The following is a 19,313-nucleotide window of genomic DNA, read 5'->3' on the forward strand; positions in this document are numbered from 1 at the left end:
CCTTCAGGATGAGCCTACCATACAGCACCTTGCTATAATCCATGCAGACAATGTCTACTGCCCTCCCCTCTCCTCTTCAACCCTTTCTATATCCTCTTCAAAAAGCTAATTCAGATTCTCCAGACATAATGCACCATGCACAAGGCCACGTGGAGTATCCCAAATCAGTCCTTGCCTTTTCAAATGCAGGTAGATACTGTATCAGAATTCCCTCCCATAATTAGAGTCATAGAGTGATACAGTGTGGAAACAGGCCCTTTTGCCCAACTTGCCCACACCGACAAACATGCCCCAGCTGTCTGTGTTTGGTTCATATCCCTCCAAACCCATCCTATCCATGTACCTGTCTAGCTGCTTCTTAAACATTAGGATAGTCCCAGCCTCAACAACCTCCTCTGGCAGCTTGTTCCATACACCCACACCGTATGTGTGGAAAAAGTCACCCCTCAGATTCCTATTAAATCTTTTCCACTTCACCTTAAACCTATGCTCTCTGGTCCTCGATTCACCTTCTCTGGGCAATAGACTGTGCATCTACCCAATCTATTCCTCTCATGCACTGCAAATTTCACAGCACTGATGCTAGGCTCACCCGCTTGTAGCTCTCTGGTTTGTCCTATCAGCCATTCTTAGATACAAGCACAACATGAGCCACCCTCCAGTTTTATGGTACCTCACCAATGATTGAAAGATGGTGCAAATATCTCAGCCAGGCCCCAACAATTTCTGCCCTAACTCCCCCACAATATCCTAGGATACACTTGGTCTGCTATTTTTGCTATTTATGTCTAATTAAAGACAGACAACAAATTAACTATACTTACCAAGTAAACAACTTTCTGGAAGTAGGCCGTGTTATCCAAGATTTTGTGCATCATCACTGTTTCTAGTTCATCAGGATCCAGTTGATCCCTCGGGAAAGGCATTCCATTGTAGAGTCCAATGGGCAGAGGGCCTAGGCCGGTTTGTTTATAGTAATCTTTACCTTCCTAATGAAGAAAGAAAAATGGTATCAGTGTACTACAGAAAATAAATCTTGCTATAACAATGATACACATTAAACTATTAACCATTGATTATTCTAGCACAATTGTAATTTTTACAATACAATACAATACAATACAATTCAATTTATTGTCATTTGGACCCCTTGAGGTCCAAACGAAATGTCGTTTCTGCAGCCATACATTACAAAACAAAAAGACCCGAGACACAGCACAGTTTACACAAACATCCATCACATCGTGGTGATGGAAGGCAAAAAAAACTTATCTCTCCACTGCACTCTCCCCCCCGATGTCAGAGTCAGAGTCAAAGTCAAAGCCCCCGGCTGGCGATGGCGATTGTCCCGCGGCCATTAAAGCCACGCCGGGTGATGCAAGGTCGCGCACCGGGTCTTGGTGTTAGAGCCCCCGGCGTGCGCTCGCAAAGTCCCGCGGCCATTCCAAGCCGCACGGGGCGATGGTGTAAGGCCCCGCTCAGGTGCGCTTCAACCCCGCAACTCGGGCGGGAGAAGTCGCCGTTGCGGAAGCCCCGAAAATGGTCTCCCAGCAGGGACCCGCGGGCTCCCGGTGCCGCCAGCCGCCAAACCCGCAGTTGCAGCCTCCGAATCTCCGGAGGTCGGGTGGCAGCAGCGCTCCACCACCGCTCCACCCGCTCCGGACTCGGCCAGCCCCGTGACGGTGAGTAGTCGGCAGCTCCGCAGCTGGAACCCCAGGTCGTTCCTGTTGGAGGCCGCTCCACGTTGCAGCCCCAACGACAACGGAGACCCGACAAAGAAAAGGTCGGGTCTCCCGTGCAGGGGAAAGATTTTAAAGTTACCCCCTCCCCCCCACACACATACCCCAACAAAAAAAATAACAAAAACTACATAAAAACGAGACAAAAAATAATAAAACACAGACGGACTGCAGAGGTCGCTGCTGACGAGGGCGCATGCTATCAAGCTTGAGTTAAAAAAAAAACACATCAGATTGATTTGATAAACATGAAAAGAATTTGTGGCAAGCTTTTTTTTAAGGCTGAAATAATAAGCAATGAAAACCACACGTTAAGAAAAGTTAAGCTGTACCTAAAACAGAACAGAATATGAAACAGAAATATTAATATGAAGTAGTAAATCATTCAGCTAATATGACACGGCATAGATGCATCACAAGCTTTAAGCTACATTCAACTTTTATTCAACTTCTTGAAAGTGCATTTCTTTATTTTTTTAAATGCTTTGATTAGTGAACTGTTTATAATAATTTATCCATTAGCAATGCATTTTGACATGAAAATTTATAAAGATGTGGATAATAATTGTAATTTGTTCTGAGCCATACACTTAGAATAAATTCTGTTGAACATACAAAGTCCTGAGATTATGATATTTGTTAATTATATTTTATCAAAATAAAAGATTATTATATAATTATTAAGATTTGAAAAAGGCCACAAAAAATCTTGTGATTGGTATCTTCGTACTGTGGTTGTAAAATTGGACATGAATTGCACAAAATTTCACTGCTGTAAATCAACATTCCCTGCTAAAAGATTAGAAGTGCAACATCGCAAATAAATTCAAGCGGTAGACAGCTTTGATTTATATGCACAGTTAAATCAATGCCTTAATTCTTTAAGCTAATCTCTTTAGGTTCTTACCAATCACCCCTTAAAAACCAAACTTATCTTCAAGGATTAGCAGGAATACCTTTCTATTTCGGTCGTATGCTGAATCTGATCCCAAGATACTGGTCACTTCTATGTTCGAAAAGTCCTTTTCCAAAGTACTAATGATATGCTCAATTGACAATTTCTCACCAGGTGTCACCTTGTTGTACATCTGGGGAAAAAAAGGAAATACATACAGAAGGTAGTAACAACATGTTAGTCCCCTCTAGGGTCATAGAGTCATAGAGTGATACAGTGTGGAAACAGGCCCTTCAGCCCAATTTGCCAACACCGGCAAATATGTCCCAGCTACATTAGACCCACCTGCCTGCGCTTGGTCCAAATCCCTCCAAACTTGTCCTATCCATGTACCTGTCTAACTGTTTCTTAAACGGTGGGATAGTCTCAGCCGCAACTACCTCCTCTGGCAGCTTGTTCCTTACACCCACCACTGTTTGTGTGAAAATGTTACCCCTCAGATTCCTATTAAATCTTTTTCCCTTCACCCTGAACCTATGTCCTCTGGTCCTCGATTCCCCATCTCTGGGCAAGAGATTCTGTGCATCTACCTGATCTATTCCTCTCATGATCTTATACAGCTCTATTTATACAGTTCACCCCCCTGCGCTCGAAGGAATAAAGACCCAGCCTACTCAACCTCTCCCTGTAGCTCACACCCTCTAGTCCTGGCAACATTCTCATGAATCTTCTCTGAACCCTTTCAAGCTTGACAATATCTTTCCTATAACATGGTGCCCAGAACTGAACACAATACTCTAAATGCAGTCTCATCAACATCTTATACAACTGCAACATGACCTCCCAACTTCTATACTCAAAACTGATGAAGGCCAATGTGCCAAAAGCCTTTTTGATCACCTTATCTACCTGCGACTTGACCTTTAAGTAACCATGCACCTGCACTCCTTGATCCTAAGCCCAACAACAACAAAGCCCATCAAAGGCTTCAGCAAACCCACTGGATCTAACAAAAAAGGTGGCTGCTGTATAAGTTTGAGAAGAAACCCACCACCCTTTGTGTGAAAAAGTTACCCCTCATTGCCATTTTTTAAAATTTTTTTTATGAAGGTAAAATTATAGAATACAAATCTAACCATAGAAACTATGGTTGCAATTGACCATGGGATTTTATAGTAAATAAACGGGATGGGCCTACTTAATTGTAGACCAGTCAAACATTAAATTTCTATTAGTATAATAATCCAAAATTCCATCCCTTGGGAAATAAGTTATTTTGAACATGGATGATAACAATAAGATATAATTAGTCCATTTAGCAGGATGTTCTTTTCTATTTAATGAAGATGTAATACTGTTGATGATAAATGGGAATAGCCATAAGCTGATTATTTATGACTAAGTACATAGAAACATAGAAACATAGAAAATAGGTGCAGGGGTAGGCCATTCGGCCCCTCGAGCCTGCACCGCCATTCAATATGATCATGGCTGATCATCCAACTCAGTATCCTGTACCTGCCTTCTCTCCATACCCCCTGATCCCTTTAGCCACAAGGGCCACATCTAACTCCCTCTTAAATACAGCCAATGAATTGGCCTCAACTACCTTCTGTGGCAGAGAGTTCCAGCACATTCTGAAAGTATGACAAGAATGTTCTGATAAAGCAGAATGTTTGGCAGGGGTGGTGAGGGTGTAAAGACAAAACCAAAACTAATATTGCACAATGGATCGGCCACCCACAGTTGACAACAAAATGGCTGACACAAAAACGCAGAATGTGGCTTAATATCATTGTGCTCCTGACATCAGACCCTAACATCCCAGCTTAAAGTTACCAGGCAAGGTTGATGGGATGGTGTTTAAGATGGAGAACAAAAATAAATATGGATTGGGAACACCGTCATTTCCAAATTATTAATTCTTCTATCATATTATTCATACCGACATGATTGTCTGAAAGGCATTCATGTTGTCCAGTTCATCTGCTACAAAGTTAAAAGCCCTGAGAAGTGCGACACCGGGATCTTTTAGGCCATCAGCATCATCAGAGTCATTAACCACAAAGACCAAGCCAATCCTACATGAAAAAAGACAAATATCGTCAGCCACGTGTAATTGTTGTCCATGAAAAACCATAATCTACTTTAAAAATAGAAACCAAACTAACCTATCCCCAAACGTTTCACTCTGTTTAAATAAGAAAGACTGATAAAAAATAACAATTGGTCAAATGACAGAAGTGAGAAGGCCATATAGAAGCAAAAACTAATTGGTTCTTACAAAGTGCAGGTAAATAAATGAAAATAACAGGAAGTTATTAAAGACAAAGTTCATTTTACTTATAGGATTGATTTATTTGATAAGGTAAGTTGGTGTTGTGAGTGTTGTTATACCATAGAAAATATGTTTAGCAAAATTTAAATGTGTAGGATTAAAAGAAGAGCAGGTATCAAAAAAAAAAAAAATGGCTGAAGATTGGAACCCAGAAAGCAGTTAGTTTTCAGTATGTTGTTTGTCAAAGGTGTAGAACAGTACAGCAAAGGTATCAAAAACAGCCGTTTTCCTCACCTTTGGTTTGTTTACAGGTGACATGGGAATCAGAAATATTGTTTCGAACCAGGATAGTAAAAGCAAAACGATCACACAAGATAGCATAAGGAATGGCAGTTAAGTCAGCAACAGTGGACCAAGTGATATATTTTAGACAAAGTAATGAACGGAGGCAAAATGAACTAAATAATGCAAATTTACGGGAACAGAAAGGCCTGGAGTGTTTGACAACAAAGCAAGTTGAGGTTTTAGAAGGGTCATTGGGACGATTTCTGGGGCAGGTTGGTCCTATACAAGCAGAGACCAATATCCTTGCATGGAGGTTTGCTCGTGCTATTGGGTGGTGTTAAAACTAATTTAGAAGTGGAGGGGACATAGAGTAGTGGTATAGCCAGTGAGAAGGTGGAGTCAAATATAGAAGATAAACTACACAGATCTACTAAGAGGAAGCAGGAGCATGCTAACACACAATGACAAGACTGGTTGGCAAAACTGCATATATTTTAATGCAGGGAATCTGACAGGTAGGACTTGTTTGTGTTGTGCCAATTTACTTATTTTTTTGTTGTGCCAATTTACTTATAGTCCTTCTAGAGACAGGCTGTTGTGAACCTAATTTGGGGGTATTAGGCCAGGAAAGTGGTGAAAGTGTCAGTGAGAGAGTATTTTGGGGAAAGTGATCATTATTCTATAAGTATCAATGAATGGACAGTAACCAAAATTACAAAATCATTAATCCATGCACACTGGATTTATGCATTGAAAACATACCTAAGAGGGATGTCATTAATATAAAACATTTCAGCTGTTGTCAACAACTCTGGAGTGCTCTCATCCATCGGGTCAATAATGAGCACCTGAAATTAAAGAATAATAAGAAATAGTGTAAGTATATACTGTTGGCCATCAACAATGCAGACAGAGGTTTCACTGTTTATATCCACAAACACTTCAGAGATGAAAATTTAATCTCATCCACACACACCATCAATGCCAGATTTTGATTAATTGCAAAATAATTTCAAGTATGACAAAAATACTGTCTGAATATTAGCTCAGATAATTACTAAGCTGAAAGTTGACAGTATATTAATTTGTGTAGAAGAAACCTCTAAAGGGGTATCTCAGCGAGCAAGTAATTCTCTCTTCAGCAAATACTAAAACTAACTTAGACATAACCTTAATTAAAATATTCTCCTTGGGTGACAGCAAGGTCCAGCGGTAAAACACAGTCAATGTTGCACAAAGAAGTATGTAAAACATACTTCATTTGAGATGTTATTTACAAATTATTTAATGGGTAACTAGGTGATTTAATAGGTCATTTAATAAGAAATTTAATAGGTCATCAAACATTCTAACAAAGGGTATCTAAAGAGACCCCAAAAAATAGGAATCAAAATCCCTTCTTTCTGATGATTATGAAATATCTCAAGAGAACAAAATATGGGCAAAATAAATCATCTGGTATATGGGAATTAGCGAAAAGCACTTTATTCTCTTTTGACACACAAAAATACCCTCCTGAAAAGAAACCAAGAGAACATTTGATGCAAGAAATGGAAACATGAAACTAAAATGCTTTAATGAAGTAATGGGGTGACTTTTTTGAGTGAATAAACCCTTACTGCAAGTCATTCATGATAAGAATGTCACCTGCAAAATGTCAAATGATGCTCCATTATCCTGCATGAATGTCAGTCATAGATATCAACTCAAAATGTATCAAAACAGACAACATTTTGGAACTCTCAATTCCTCATTATTTCCCCCAAATCAATCCGAACAACTAAAATATATCCTTGATTTCTCTTTGATAAGCATGAACAACCATTACCTAATTTGAAAGGTCTTTGACCATCATGTTAATGAACAAAATTAAACCACTTACAAAGTTGTGGAAGTTCTTCCGAATCTGTCGGATAACTCCAGGAAACGTAGGTCTCAAAAGCTCTTGAACACTTGAAGGCCATGTTCTGTATTTGCTATCCAATTCCAGGTTGTTAATCCACTATTTAAAAGAAAACCCGAACATTAACTATGAAACACATTTATCATATGAAATGGGACATTTTATCCGATTAATAACAAGTTTTAACATTCCTTTAATTGTTTTGCTGACTTGCTGATTTACTAAATGCCAATATCGTTATTCAAACACTGTTGAAACCACGGCAATGTGTACACAACGACATTAATTATGCTCTAATAGTATGTTAGATTACAAATTTGGAAGTTCTAGAGATTTAGAAAAAGGCTAAATGGATCAAATATCTGATTAATGGTATTTGAAAGTAGCAAAGGATCCCCATAAGGTGATTCCTTAGCAAATGTGTATTGTATCATGGTGCTTTGTACTGGTTTGTAATATTTATATGACTGGGAACCCAATACAAAAGCAGAGCTCTAGTCTCAACAAGAAAAATAATGCAGGGAAATCAAACTTACGTAGACGGCTGAATTTCGAATATCCACACCGTAGTCAGATTCTGCTGGATGTACGTTTAACTTCAATAGTTCATGCAGCTCCTTCCCCTGAATCCCCAGATCATGCAGGCCTTCCATAAGGCGAGCCTCATTGCGCAGCAGATCCAGAACACTGGCAAACATGGGTAAACAAGATTACTTATTTTTATAGGAAAAAAATCTCATTGTTTTTTGATAGGTTGACTAGGTTGCATTGATTAACATCGTTAACTTTCCATACCTGAAAATATCTTGCACGTCAAGATCAATACTAAGGCCATTGATGAAAAGTGCAGAGTCACCTGGATGCAGACCCAGAGTTTCTTTAAAAAACTGGAAAAAAAGGCATAGTTAAACTATTTGGAGACCAAAACATGGCAGAAGCTGGTATCTGGATCAAAAAACAAATTGTTGGAGGAACTCAGCAGGTCAGGCAACATCTGTGGAGGCAGAGCGATGGCTTGGGTCAAGACATTGAAACATCTTGAATGTTAAAATCAAAATGGCCCCACCTAAATTACAGGATCAACTTCAAAACACTAAAGCTGCCGCCGCCTAACAGTCAATACAAAAAGTTGCAAATGGTCATTTTTACTTTGATTAATTTGGGCTATATGCAAAAGTCAATCTGCAGATTTTAAACATTTAAGATCAAGTTACTAAGTTATATCCAGAGTGTTTTTTTATTGTAACTATCTTTTTTTTTTTATATACTTAGTACGAAGTATGAAGATGGGTCTCGACCCGAAACGTCACCTAATCCTTTTCTCCAGAGTTGCTGCCCCACCTGCCGAGTTACTCTAGTTTTTTGTGTCTATCTTCCTTAGTATAATGCAGTTAATTGATCTAACACAAGGACTCTATGTTCGAATTGTAAGATCTGCTTTGGTCTGTTTAAGAATCATAATGGAGGTTCCAAAATATGGGTTGCATTTACAAAGGATAAGCTTGTCAATGAAATTCAATTACAGCACATAAAAGTCGAATTACATAGTAGAAGAAGTAGTATCAAGACTTTTTTTAAAAGACACCAGGAAAACATAAAATCATTAGTCAGTTTTGACAGCCAGCAAAACTGGGGATTGAGCTCTGCCAGCTTTTAGAATATTCTGAGTCTTTTCACATGTGGGGCTTCCTCAGTGTGCTTCCAGAGGCCATGCTGCCATTTAGACAATGCTTTGGGACAGTAATGTTGACCCTGGACCTATCAAGCATAGATGCCAGGAGACTATGCACAGAAACTCCAGTAGGCAGACACAGGCCAGCAAGATTCACCAATGTCAATTGCCTCGAGTAGGATTACATTGATTTAAAATGTGCACTTACCCGTTGATTTTCTTCTATTTCTTTCTTCACGTCAGAGTGCACAACAGTTCTGGTGATTGATCTGCATATTAACACATTGAGGAAACATTATACTAGAGTTAAAAAAAATGGTGGCATTCCAGAGACAAACCATCCATCATTTTTGTCATGAACAGTTCATAATCTCTAGGTTTGGGTTTAGGTTTATTATTGTCACATGTACTGACGTACAGTGAAAAGCTTTGTTTCCACAACCAGAGGACACAGTTTAAGAATAAGGAGTAAGCCATTTAGAACGGAGACGAGGAAACACGTTTTCTCACAGAGAGTGGTGAGTCTGTGGAATTCTCTGCCTCAGAGGGCGGTAGAGGCGGGTCGTCTGGATGCTTTCAAGAGAGAGCTAGATAGGGCTCTTAAAAATAGTGGAGTCAGGGGATATGGGGAGAAGGCAGGAACGGGGTACTGATTGGGGATGATCAGCCATGATCACATTGAATGGCGGTGCTGGCTCGAAGGGCCAAATGGCCTACTCCTGCACCTATTGTCTATTGCATGCAATCCAATCAGATTAGATATACCATAGATATAATTAGTTCAACCTCATGTAAAATAGATAGAGCCGAGAAGAAGGTACAGATTTATTTTCATTTAATATTCTTAATTCTGGCAATATTAAAATTCTACACTAGGTGGAAAAGACTTACTGTCAACGTCCAATGGTATGAATATCATCAATTGAGCAACAGATCAATTACATTTTTTTTAAAGAAACAAATTCGATTTTGGTTCTATTGATCCTTCCATTTATACAATATGGACTTTGAATAAGTGCATTCAAGATCAAACAAACACATTCTGAAAATGATGGGCCGTATTTTGCACTGAGAAGCAAAAAAAATAGCATTTGTTATTTTTGCACAAAGAATATCCAAAATGCTTAGCATGACAAGATGTTGGCAAGGTGGACATCAAATGAATACAGCTCCTCTGAAATGAACTGGAACTTCAGTGACTGCGCCAGTGACTATCTGTCCACCTCAGACCATCATACCGATGAAGATCAGGTATGGAAAGTGAAATAAAAGCAAAAGAGACAGAAATTAGCACTGAGAGAGAAAATGAGTCAAAGCAAAAAGGTTGCTTTTACAAAAAAATAAATCCCAGCCGACTCAACCTCCCCCTATAGCTCACACCCTCTAGTTCTGGTAACATCATCGTAAATTTTTTCTGAACCCTTTCAAGCTTGACAATATCTTTCCTACAACATGGTGCCAAGAACTGAACACAATACTCTAAATGCGGTCTCACCAATGTCTTATACAACTGCAACATGACCTCCCAACTTCTATACTCAATACTCTCCCTGACTGATGAAGGCCAAAGTGCCAAAAGCCTTTTTGATCACCTTATCCACCTGCGACTCAACCTTCAAGGAACCATGCACCTGTACTACTAGATCCTTCTGCTCTACAACACTACACAGAAGCCTACCATTTACTGTGTTGGTCCTGTCCTTGTTTGACATCCTAAAATGCAACCTCACACTTCTCTGTATTAAATTCCATCAACCATTCCTCCGCCCACCTGGCCAATTGATCCAGATCCTGCTGCAATATTTCACAACCATCTTCACTATCTGCAAAATCACTCATTTTTGTATCTTCAGCAAACTTGCTTATCTTGCCCTGTATGTTCTCATTCAAATCATTAATGTAGTTCTGTGTGTAGTTCTGTTTGCCACACCCCAGGAAAGATGTGATTGCACGGCAGAAAGTGCTGAGGAGATGTTGCCTGGATTCAATGATACTTTATTGGATCATTGATTGGAGGACTTTCATTATAGGGCGAGGTTGAATTGACTGGATTTGCTTTCTTTGGTGCAAAGAAGGGCGAGGGAAATATAAAAATACAAGAGGCATAGATAGGCAGTCATGGTAGGGGCATCAAGGCATAGACTTGAGATGCGAGGAAGGTGTTTTAAAGTGGATTTGAGAGGAAAGTATTTTTCTAACAGAGTAATTGCTATCTGGAATGAAATGCTTGTGGAGCTTGTAGAATTAGATACAATCACTATGTTTAATAGACATTTGGACAAGCACTAGAACATGCCATGCATGAAGGGATATGAACTTAACGTGGACAAATAGGATTAGTGTAGATAAACAAAAGGGTTGGTTTCTTTGCTGCAAACCTGTTTGACTATGATATTTTCATACTATAAGCTCAAATCACAAATATATTTTATATCAATTTTTTTTTTAGTTTAAAAAAAAAATATTTTATTTATTAGAAGTGAGTACAATGCATTGGTACAAAAACGATGTTAACATATTACATTCTCTGTACAACTTCCCTTTTTTAAAAAAATCAATTTCTCTTTTTAAGAATAAATGAAAGTAAAATGTGGTACCTGGCCTTGGTTGGGAAGTTCTGACTCAAGTCACGCATAACCATCAATGCATCATCTGTAGGCACAGCCAATATTCGAGCAGCAGTTTGAAAGCTTAGGTCTGTGCAAATAAATACAGATGCAAACATCAAAACAATTCAAAAGAGAAAAGAGAAAATATACTATTGGATTGAAAATACACACAACTTTTGGATTTCAGCCCACTGTAGGAAAGTGAGAGATATTTATGATTGGTCAAAATAGAAATGGTAAATTCAAAATACTACTTCACATTAAAGGGTGGTAATTACAAAACAGCCTGCAAGGCCAAATCAAGAAGCAATTAATCTTGGACAAACATCAAAAAATTGTTCTTCACATCAAGACTTAGATGGGAATGTCAGATAAAGTTCAAAGATAATCACATCCGTGATTCTGGTGGCCATTTGAAGGAAGGCAATGTTTGAGTTTGAAGACTATAAATTTCAACACTGGCCTGTTTGCCTTTTATAGCTCTGAAGTAATTGAGATCAGACATGCAAACTGTAACACCCAATTGAGAGTAGATAATTCAATTTCATGTCAGTAGACAAAAAGGCTAGTAAGCCTATTCAGTTATGGGCCTGTCCCACTTAGGCAAATTCTTGCTACTCTCCATGGCGGCTTAATTCTGGTCGCCGCTAATTTTTCAACATTTCCAGAATGCGGGAACAACTCACGACCATGAAGGCGACTACCCGGCAACACCTGTGAACACGTGGCGACCATGTGGCGACCGCAGAGTCTCCTGCAGTCGTCTAAGTGGGACAGGCCCATTAAGATGACGACCTTAAACAAAATATGAACCAAAAAAAGTGGAGAAGTGTGGGAGTCTTGAACTACATTCTGGTTGAAAAGAAAGATTGTGATATATAGTAAGAATAATATTCACAGTAATGGGATCAAAAGAGGTAATGAACTATTCATACTTCTGTATGTGTTTGTCACTATTTATTAGCAAAAATGGTTGATTCACTAAAAATCTTTCTTAGTTGCATAAAGAAGCATTCTGCATCTAACTAATGCAGAGTTTGCCAACTTAACAACTCTAAATTGGGCAATGTTTAAGAAAGAACTGCAGATGCTGGAAAATCAAAGGTCGACAAGAATCGAGACCCGAAACTTCACCTTTTCCTTCGCTCCATCGATGCTGCCTCACCCGCTGAGTTTCTTCAGCATTTTTGTCTAAATTGAGAAATTATCCCTTTGCAGCCTACCTTGGAGCTGCCAGACTTTAAGAGGGGCCATCTCATTTGTGCTTTCAATTAAGTGCATCCTCAGTTCCTTCAGCTGTTCTTTGATCTCAGGGTACATCTGTCTGTCAACAAGAAATAGTTACAATCATTGAAAAACAAAAACTCATAACGTATTAGTATTCAATGTCAAAGTCATCCTACTTTAAGCAGTCTTCAAGACCAAGGCAGATTATCCTGGAAACTGTTTTAATCTGATATCCATAAACATTATGGTTTAATAGCTACCACGAGTAAATTCAGACTAAATGCCAAAGGGAACACAATGTTTTGCTATAATCTTACTTTTAAACAAACAAACAATAAAATAAATAAATGTGGATTATTAAATAAATAAACAAAATACATAACATAAAACAGATAAATACATAAATAAATAGATAAATGGGTGGATAAATGAATAAACCGATGAATGAATAAATAATAAACAAATTAATACATAGCTGGATGGATAGACAGATAAACAAACAGACAGATAGATTGATATAAAATGTGTAATAATAAGACATATTGTTTATGCCCTTAAAATACACCTGAAACTCAAAAAGGGTTACATTCAGAAAAAAAAAATCAAACGCGGATGCTCAAAATCTAAAAAAAAAGCTGGAAATACTCTGCCGAACCATTCCAGCATTTTCTATTTTTATTTCACAGTTCATTTCAGAGCCTAAAGGGCCTGTCCCATTTCCGCGACCTTTACAGGCGACTGCCGGCACCGTGATATGTCGCCAAAATTTTCAACATGTTGAAAATTCAACGGCAACCAGAAAGACGCTACGACTCTTTGGAGACCTCTCACGACCACGGTTGTGAGAGGTCTCCTATGGTTGTGAGAAGTCACCCACAACATGTCGCCAGGGGTCGCCTGTAGGGTCGTGAGAGGTCTCCTATGGTCGTGAGAGGTCTCCAAAGAGGCGTAGCGTCTTTCTGGTCATCGCTGAATTTTCAACAGGTTGAAAATTTCGGCGACTTTTGATGAGTACCGGCAGTCGCCTGTAACGGTCGCGTAAGTGGGACAGGCCCTTAATCCACCCATCAATTCAAGTTTAATTTATATCAACTTCAATTTCAGAAGGAAGTTCCAAAAGTTTTTAGAAAATTCAATGCAACCACTGAAAGTAAATAAATATAATTCTCAATCTTCACTGATGAACCTGATTCACTCTATTCTACAAATAGTATTCCCAAGGTTCAAACAGGATTAGATCATAGAGTATTATTGATCTCAGCTTTGTACTCTCAGTCTGATCATAACCAAGTATTGATCCAGTCCCATTTGTAAAGTTAATCAACAGTGTGCTGTTTTTAATGTATACCTTGGGGGAATATTTTTGAGTCTCTGTTCTCATTTGAAGTATATCCATATTGCATTTATCTGCTGTGACCACAAATTAACCTTTAGAATGTAGATAATTCTCATACATTCTATTTCCTTCAATGTACTATCTTGAAGTAAGATTAATTATAGCACTCCAAAAGGCAATAAAGTAAAAGCATTAAAACTTAAATTTACAGAAAATGAGAATTATGTCTACAGAAGGTCCCAGGATCACTTGTTCCATATCTCAGAGCCTCATTTCTTAGCAGTCAGACTTCCTGCGCAATTCTTACTTCAGCTTGCCAAAAAGGAATCCTTGAACTTCATCAACAGGATCGTTTTCATTTATCACAGTGGTGTTCAGTTCAGACCCTGCAAGACAACAACAGTCATCGAGTATAACATATCATTCACAATGGGAGTGATTTGTGGACAAAGATGAAGGGCTAAAACAGTTTTCAGGCAAGGTAATGTTTGTGCGTGCCACATAAAGGAATATAATGCAAAACCTGTACAATATGTGCAATGGACATTGCATTTGAACAAGCCTCATGAATGATATGGCCCATTTCCAACAATGCAGGCCTGGACAATTAAGACCTACTGCAATGTTCGTAACTTTGTGGAGTGGAGCGCACACAATAATAAGTAACTTTGTGGAGTGGAGCGCACACAATAACCTCCATCTTAACACCAAAAAAACAAAGGAGATAGTTGTGGACTTCAGGAGGGGGAGGAGGAGGACTCAAGCAACGCCGATCACCATTAAGGGCACTGAGGTGGAGGTGGTCGCTAATCACAGGTACCTTGGGGTGCAGCTTGACAGTGAGCTGAACTGGAAGTGTCATATGGAGGCGGTGTACAGGAAGGGACAAAGCTGACTGTATTTTTTAAGGAGGCTGAGGTCATTTAATATCTGCCAACCCCTACTGTGCAGTGTCTACCATTCAGTGGTGGCCAGTGCTCTGTTTTTTGCTGTGGCCTGTTGGGGAGATGGCGCCCGTATAGCGGATAAAAACAGACTGGACAAACTAATCAGGAAGGCCGGCTCAGTGGTCGGGGCTGAGCAACGAACGGTCCAGCAGGTGGCAGAGGCCAGAACTCTGAACAAACTAGGTTCTATAATGACAAACCCCACTCACCCACTCCATGCCCTGAAGGTGATCAAGAGCAGCATCTTCAGTCAGAGGCTGATTGCACCAATGTGCAAAACGGAGAGACATAGGAAGTCCTGTTTACCAGCTGCTATAAGATTTTATAATGCGCATAAATAATTGCACTTTTTTAAAATTAATTGTATTTTAACTTGTATTTTAACGTATTTTAACTTGTTAATGGAAGCCATTTGAGGAAATGTGTGGTGTTATGTCTGTCTTGAAGCTGTCGTGGCACTGTAATTTCCTGAAAAGGATTATTAAAGGTATAATCTAATCTAATCTAGTTACGAGACCTCATTTAATTGGTCTGTTGCTTTTGAATTGCTGTCAAATATATTCATATATTCTTCAAGTCCAGGCATCTCACGTTTTACGTGCATTTGATTTATAACTTTTTTAAATGGCGCACATCTTCTTTTAATACCAATGTTTGATTTACACGCTTGTATTTTTTGGAATAACACACTCAAATTAACATCCATTCCTGCAATAGTACGCAAATAAATATATCATAATCAATAATACGATTCACCAAAGTACGCGGTGCAACAAATACACGTTCTGTAAAATATGCTCAAATTCAAGTTTATTCATCACATACACATACGAGATGTGCAGTGAAATGAAAAGTGGCAATGCTCGCGGACTTTGTGCAAAAAAACAAACAAACAAACTACAAACAGAATGGAACAGAATCACATATTATTTTACATATTACATATTGTGGGAGGAAGGAAAAAGAAGAAAAAAAAGTTGTGGTTCATGTTGTGCAGCGTTCAAGAGACTGGTTGCTGGGAAGAAGCTGCTCTTAACTGGTGGTCACAGTTTTAGATTCTTGTATCTTCTTCCTGATGGTAGTAGCAAAATGAAAGTGTGGCCCAGTTGTGTACATCTTTGATGATATCGGCTGCCTTTTTGACACAGCACCTCTTATAAATCCCTTCGACAGTGGGAGGTCCGTACCTGTGATGAGTCGGGCAATGTCTACCACTCTCTGTAGCTTCCTTCTTCCCTAGGCATTTGTATTACCTAACCAGCCCATGATGCAACCAGTCAGTATGCTCGCAACAATACACCACTGAGGAGATTTGGCCACATATCAAAGCTCTTCAATTTCGTACGGGAATAAAGGAGTTCTGTTTGTGATTGCATCAATTTGCTGGCCCAGGTCAGGTCTTCAGATGCTTGAACACTTAGTAACTTGAAGCTGTTGACTTTTTCCCCCTCCGTCCCGTCGATGAAACCTGATTAATGAATCCCCGACTTTCCCTTCTTGAAGTCAACAATCAGCTCCTTGGTCTAGCTAACATTGTGAGTAAGATTGTTCTTCTGGCACCAGTCAATCAGATCATCAATCTCTCTCCTGTATTCCGACTCAGCATTACCCGTTATTCATACAACAACGGTATTGTCGGCAAAGTTAAAGATAGCATTGAATATGCAAATGGCTACATGGTTATCGGCATAGAGAGAGTAGAGCAGGGGACTGTGTACACGGCATTAAGGTGGCTCTGCATTAATGGTTATCGAGGAGGAAGTGTTGTTACAAATTCATGCTGATTGTGATCTGCTGATGAGGAAGTTGAGGATCCAGTTGCATAGGGATGAACAGCGACCAAGTTCTCTGAATATGACTATGTTTGGCAGGGATAATGGTGTTGAACGCCGAGCTGTAGTTGATAAACACAGCCTGATGCAATCTACCTTCTTTATCTTCTCTGCTCAGACAAATAATATTCAAACTTCATCTAAATATTCTTACGATCCGACAGCAAACCATTTCATTGATTCAAATCTCAGGCGTCCATCTTGTTTCTGTACTATTCAACAAAGTGAGAACAAAGGAGCTTCTAGAACAGAGATGTAAAACTCCACGTACCATATTAAATTTTAAAACGAGATAACTAATTTGAAAATCTATTGGATACATAATTGGCTTGATGGAAGAAAACAAGTGTGAAGGTGGAAGGTCGTTTATCGGACAGGAGGCCGATGACTAAAGGGCCTGTACTTTCATAAGTCACAGCAGCAGAATTAGGCCATTCGGCCCAATGAGTCTACTCTGCCATTTAATCGTGGCTGATCTATCTTTCCCTCCCAACCCTATTCTCCTGCTTTCTCGCCATAACCTTTGACATCCCTACTAATCAATAATCTGTCAATCTCCAATCTTAAAAATACCCAATGATGTGTACATTCCATTCCAGATTATTGATATAGGATAAACAAACAACACAGGCCCAGCACCAACTCTGATGCACACCATAAAGGGCCTGTTTCACTGTACGAGGTAATTCAAGAGTTCTCCCGAGTTCTCCCCGATTCGAGCTTGTGTAATGTACGTAGCAGATACGTAGGGGCTCATACGAGTAAAAAGTAACCATTTTTTTCCTCACAAGTATTTTTTTACTCGTGGACATTTTTCACAGTGTTGAAAAAATGTCACGAGTTTACCGGATTTCCCGAGTACCTACCGTTACTCGTACGAGCCGCTACGTGACATCCACGAGCTCCTACGTAGCCGCTACGGACATTACACAAGCTCGAATCAGGGGAGAACTCGGGAGAACTCTTGAATTACCTCGTACAGTGAGACAGGCCCTTTATGGTGTGCATCAGAGTTGGTGCTGGGCCTGTGTTGTTTGTTTATCCTATATCAATAATCTGGAATGGAATGTACACATCATTGGGTATTTTTAAGATTGGAGATTGACAGATTATTGATTAGTAGGGATGTCAAAGGTTATGGCGAGAAAGCAGGAGAATAGGGTTGGGAGGGAAAGATAGATCAGCCACGATTAAATGGCAGAGTAGACTCATTGGGCCGAATGGCCTAATTCTGCTGCTGTAACTTATGAAAGTATTATTTTCCCCAGTCCCTTCCCCACGATTACCCAAACAAGAACTAAAGGGCATAGGTTTAAGGTGAGAGGGGAATATTTAATAGAAACCTGAAGGGCATCCTTTGCATGAAGGGGTGATACGTATATGGAGCAAATGGCAGAGGAAGTGACAGATACATGGATAGGAAAGGTTTAAAAGAAAAGGTTCAAAGTTGGAAATTGGCATCTTGGGCCAAAGAGCCAGCTTCGTGCAGCATAACTCTATAATCTAAATCGTGCATAGTTACAAATTTGTTTTAACATATTATGTTCTGTAGGCATGGGCTTGTAAATATATTGTGGTATAAGCATCATTAGATAAAAATTGGGAACAGCTACAAGCCTGAAACCTTTATAGGCCAAAAAAATAACACACACCTCAAAATCATGACTACCACATGTACCCTATGCTGTTATGAATTACCACTAGTATATCTCACACTAATGACTTTACTGGGTAGCATGTAATGATTCCTTTGTTCATAATCAACACATTTTCAACCAAAATACTGCATGTCGAAATCTACTTGCAGTTTGATTATTTATTGAACTAATGAGGAATTGTTCTACTGTAATACTATTATAGATCGCACACCATAATGCACCATCTGAAATTCTTAAGTGAATCAATCCACATTAATAAGCTCCTCGAAGAAGAATGTCTCAATTTCTCAATGTTTGCGTATTTTCAAATAGCATCACATATAGAACCATTTAGTATGCCAGATATGTCCAAAATGCAATGGGCTCATAGCCTTTGGGTGAAAATAGTGATGTGATAAAAAATCTGAGTTCACTATTTAATTTAATCGCAAGAGAATGAAGAAGCAGAGCTATAGTTGGATGCCTCTTTGTTTTGCCTTTATCGACAAAAATGTCCACAAATTGCGAGAAGATATATAGTTAGTACTTTATTTAATCACCTGTCACTTGCGTGTCATCTTTGGCTTTGTATTCGGTGCTTTTAATGGCAAGCTCAACGCCATAACCAGAAAGGAACACCTTCTCCTTACTTGGATACTGTGAAAAACAGAAACATTCTAATGTAACCACAATTGATCCAATGTTTAACATTCCTGCTCATTACTTAACAACATATCTAACAACAATGGAATAAGTGTCACACGTGGCCTCAAACATAAAATCTCCATGTTTTATTCGTCGTCACTTGGGAATAAAGGATTCGCAAGCATCCTGCATCCAACCAAGATATTTGGTTTCCTCCCACACTCCAAGGACGTACAGTTTTGTAGGTTAATTGGCTTGACATAAATGGATAAATGTAAAATTGTCCCTAGTGTGTGCGGGGTAGCGTT

The 19,313-nt window shown here is 39.2% G+C and overlaps 1 protein-coding gene across 2 annotated transcripts in view; it reads right to left on the reverse strand.

Moving 5' to 3' along the window:
- The window catches only part of uggt1 (UDP-glucose glycoprotein glucosyltransferase 1), a 106,625-nt gene that overhangs the window by 71,287 nt on the left and 16,025 nt on the right, over positions 1-19,313 (reverse strand). For both annotated transcript variants that reach the window (XM_033031404.1, XM_033031403.1), the window contains exons 7-18: positions 18,921-19,017; positions 14,252-14,330; positions 12,605-12,705; positions 11,370-11,469; positions 8,981-9,041; positions 7,896-7,987; positions 7,637-7,787; positions 7,080-7,199; positions 5,960-6,045; positions 4,580-4,715; positions 2,696-2,827; positions 825-989 (exon numbers count right to left, since the gene is read on the reverse strand). In XM_033031404.1, the coding sequence (XP_032887295.1) occupies positions 825-989; positions 2,696-2,827; positions 4,580-4,715; positions 5,960-6,045; positions 7,080-7,199; positions 7,637-7,787; positions 7,896-7,987; positions 8,981-9,041; positions 11,370-11,469; positions 12,605-12,705; positions 14,252-14,330; positions 18,921-19,017 (1,320 nt within the window). The remainder of the gene's footprint in view (positions 1-824; positions 990-2,695; positions 2,828-4,579; positions 4,716-5,959; positions 6,046-7,079; positions 7,200-7,636; positions 7,788-7,895; positions 7,988-8,980; positions 9,042-11,369; positions 11,470-12,604; positions 12,706-14,251; positions 14,331-18,920; positions 19,018-19,313) is intronic.

The sequence above is a fragment of the Amblyraja radiata genome, chromosome 13 (genome assembly GCF_010909765.2).
Source record: "Amblyraja radiata isolate CabotCenter1 chromosome 13, sAmbRad1.1.pri, whole genome shotgun sequence".
Classification (NCBI taxonomy): Eukaryota; Metazoa; Chordata; class Chondrichthyes; order Rajiformes; family Rajidae; genus Amblyraja; species Amblyraja radiata.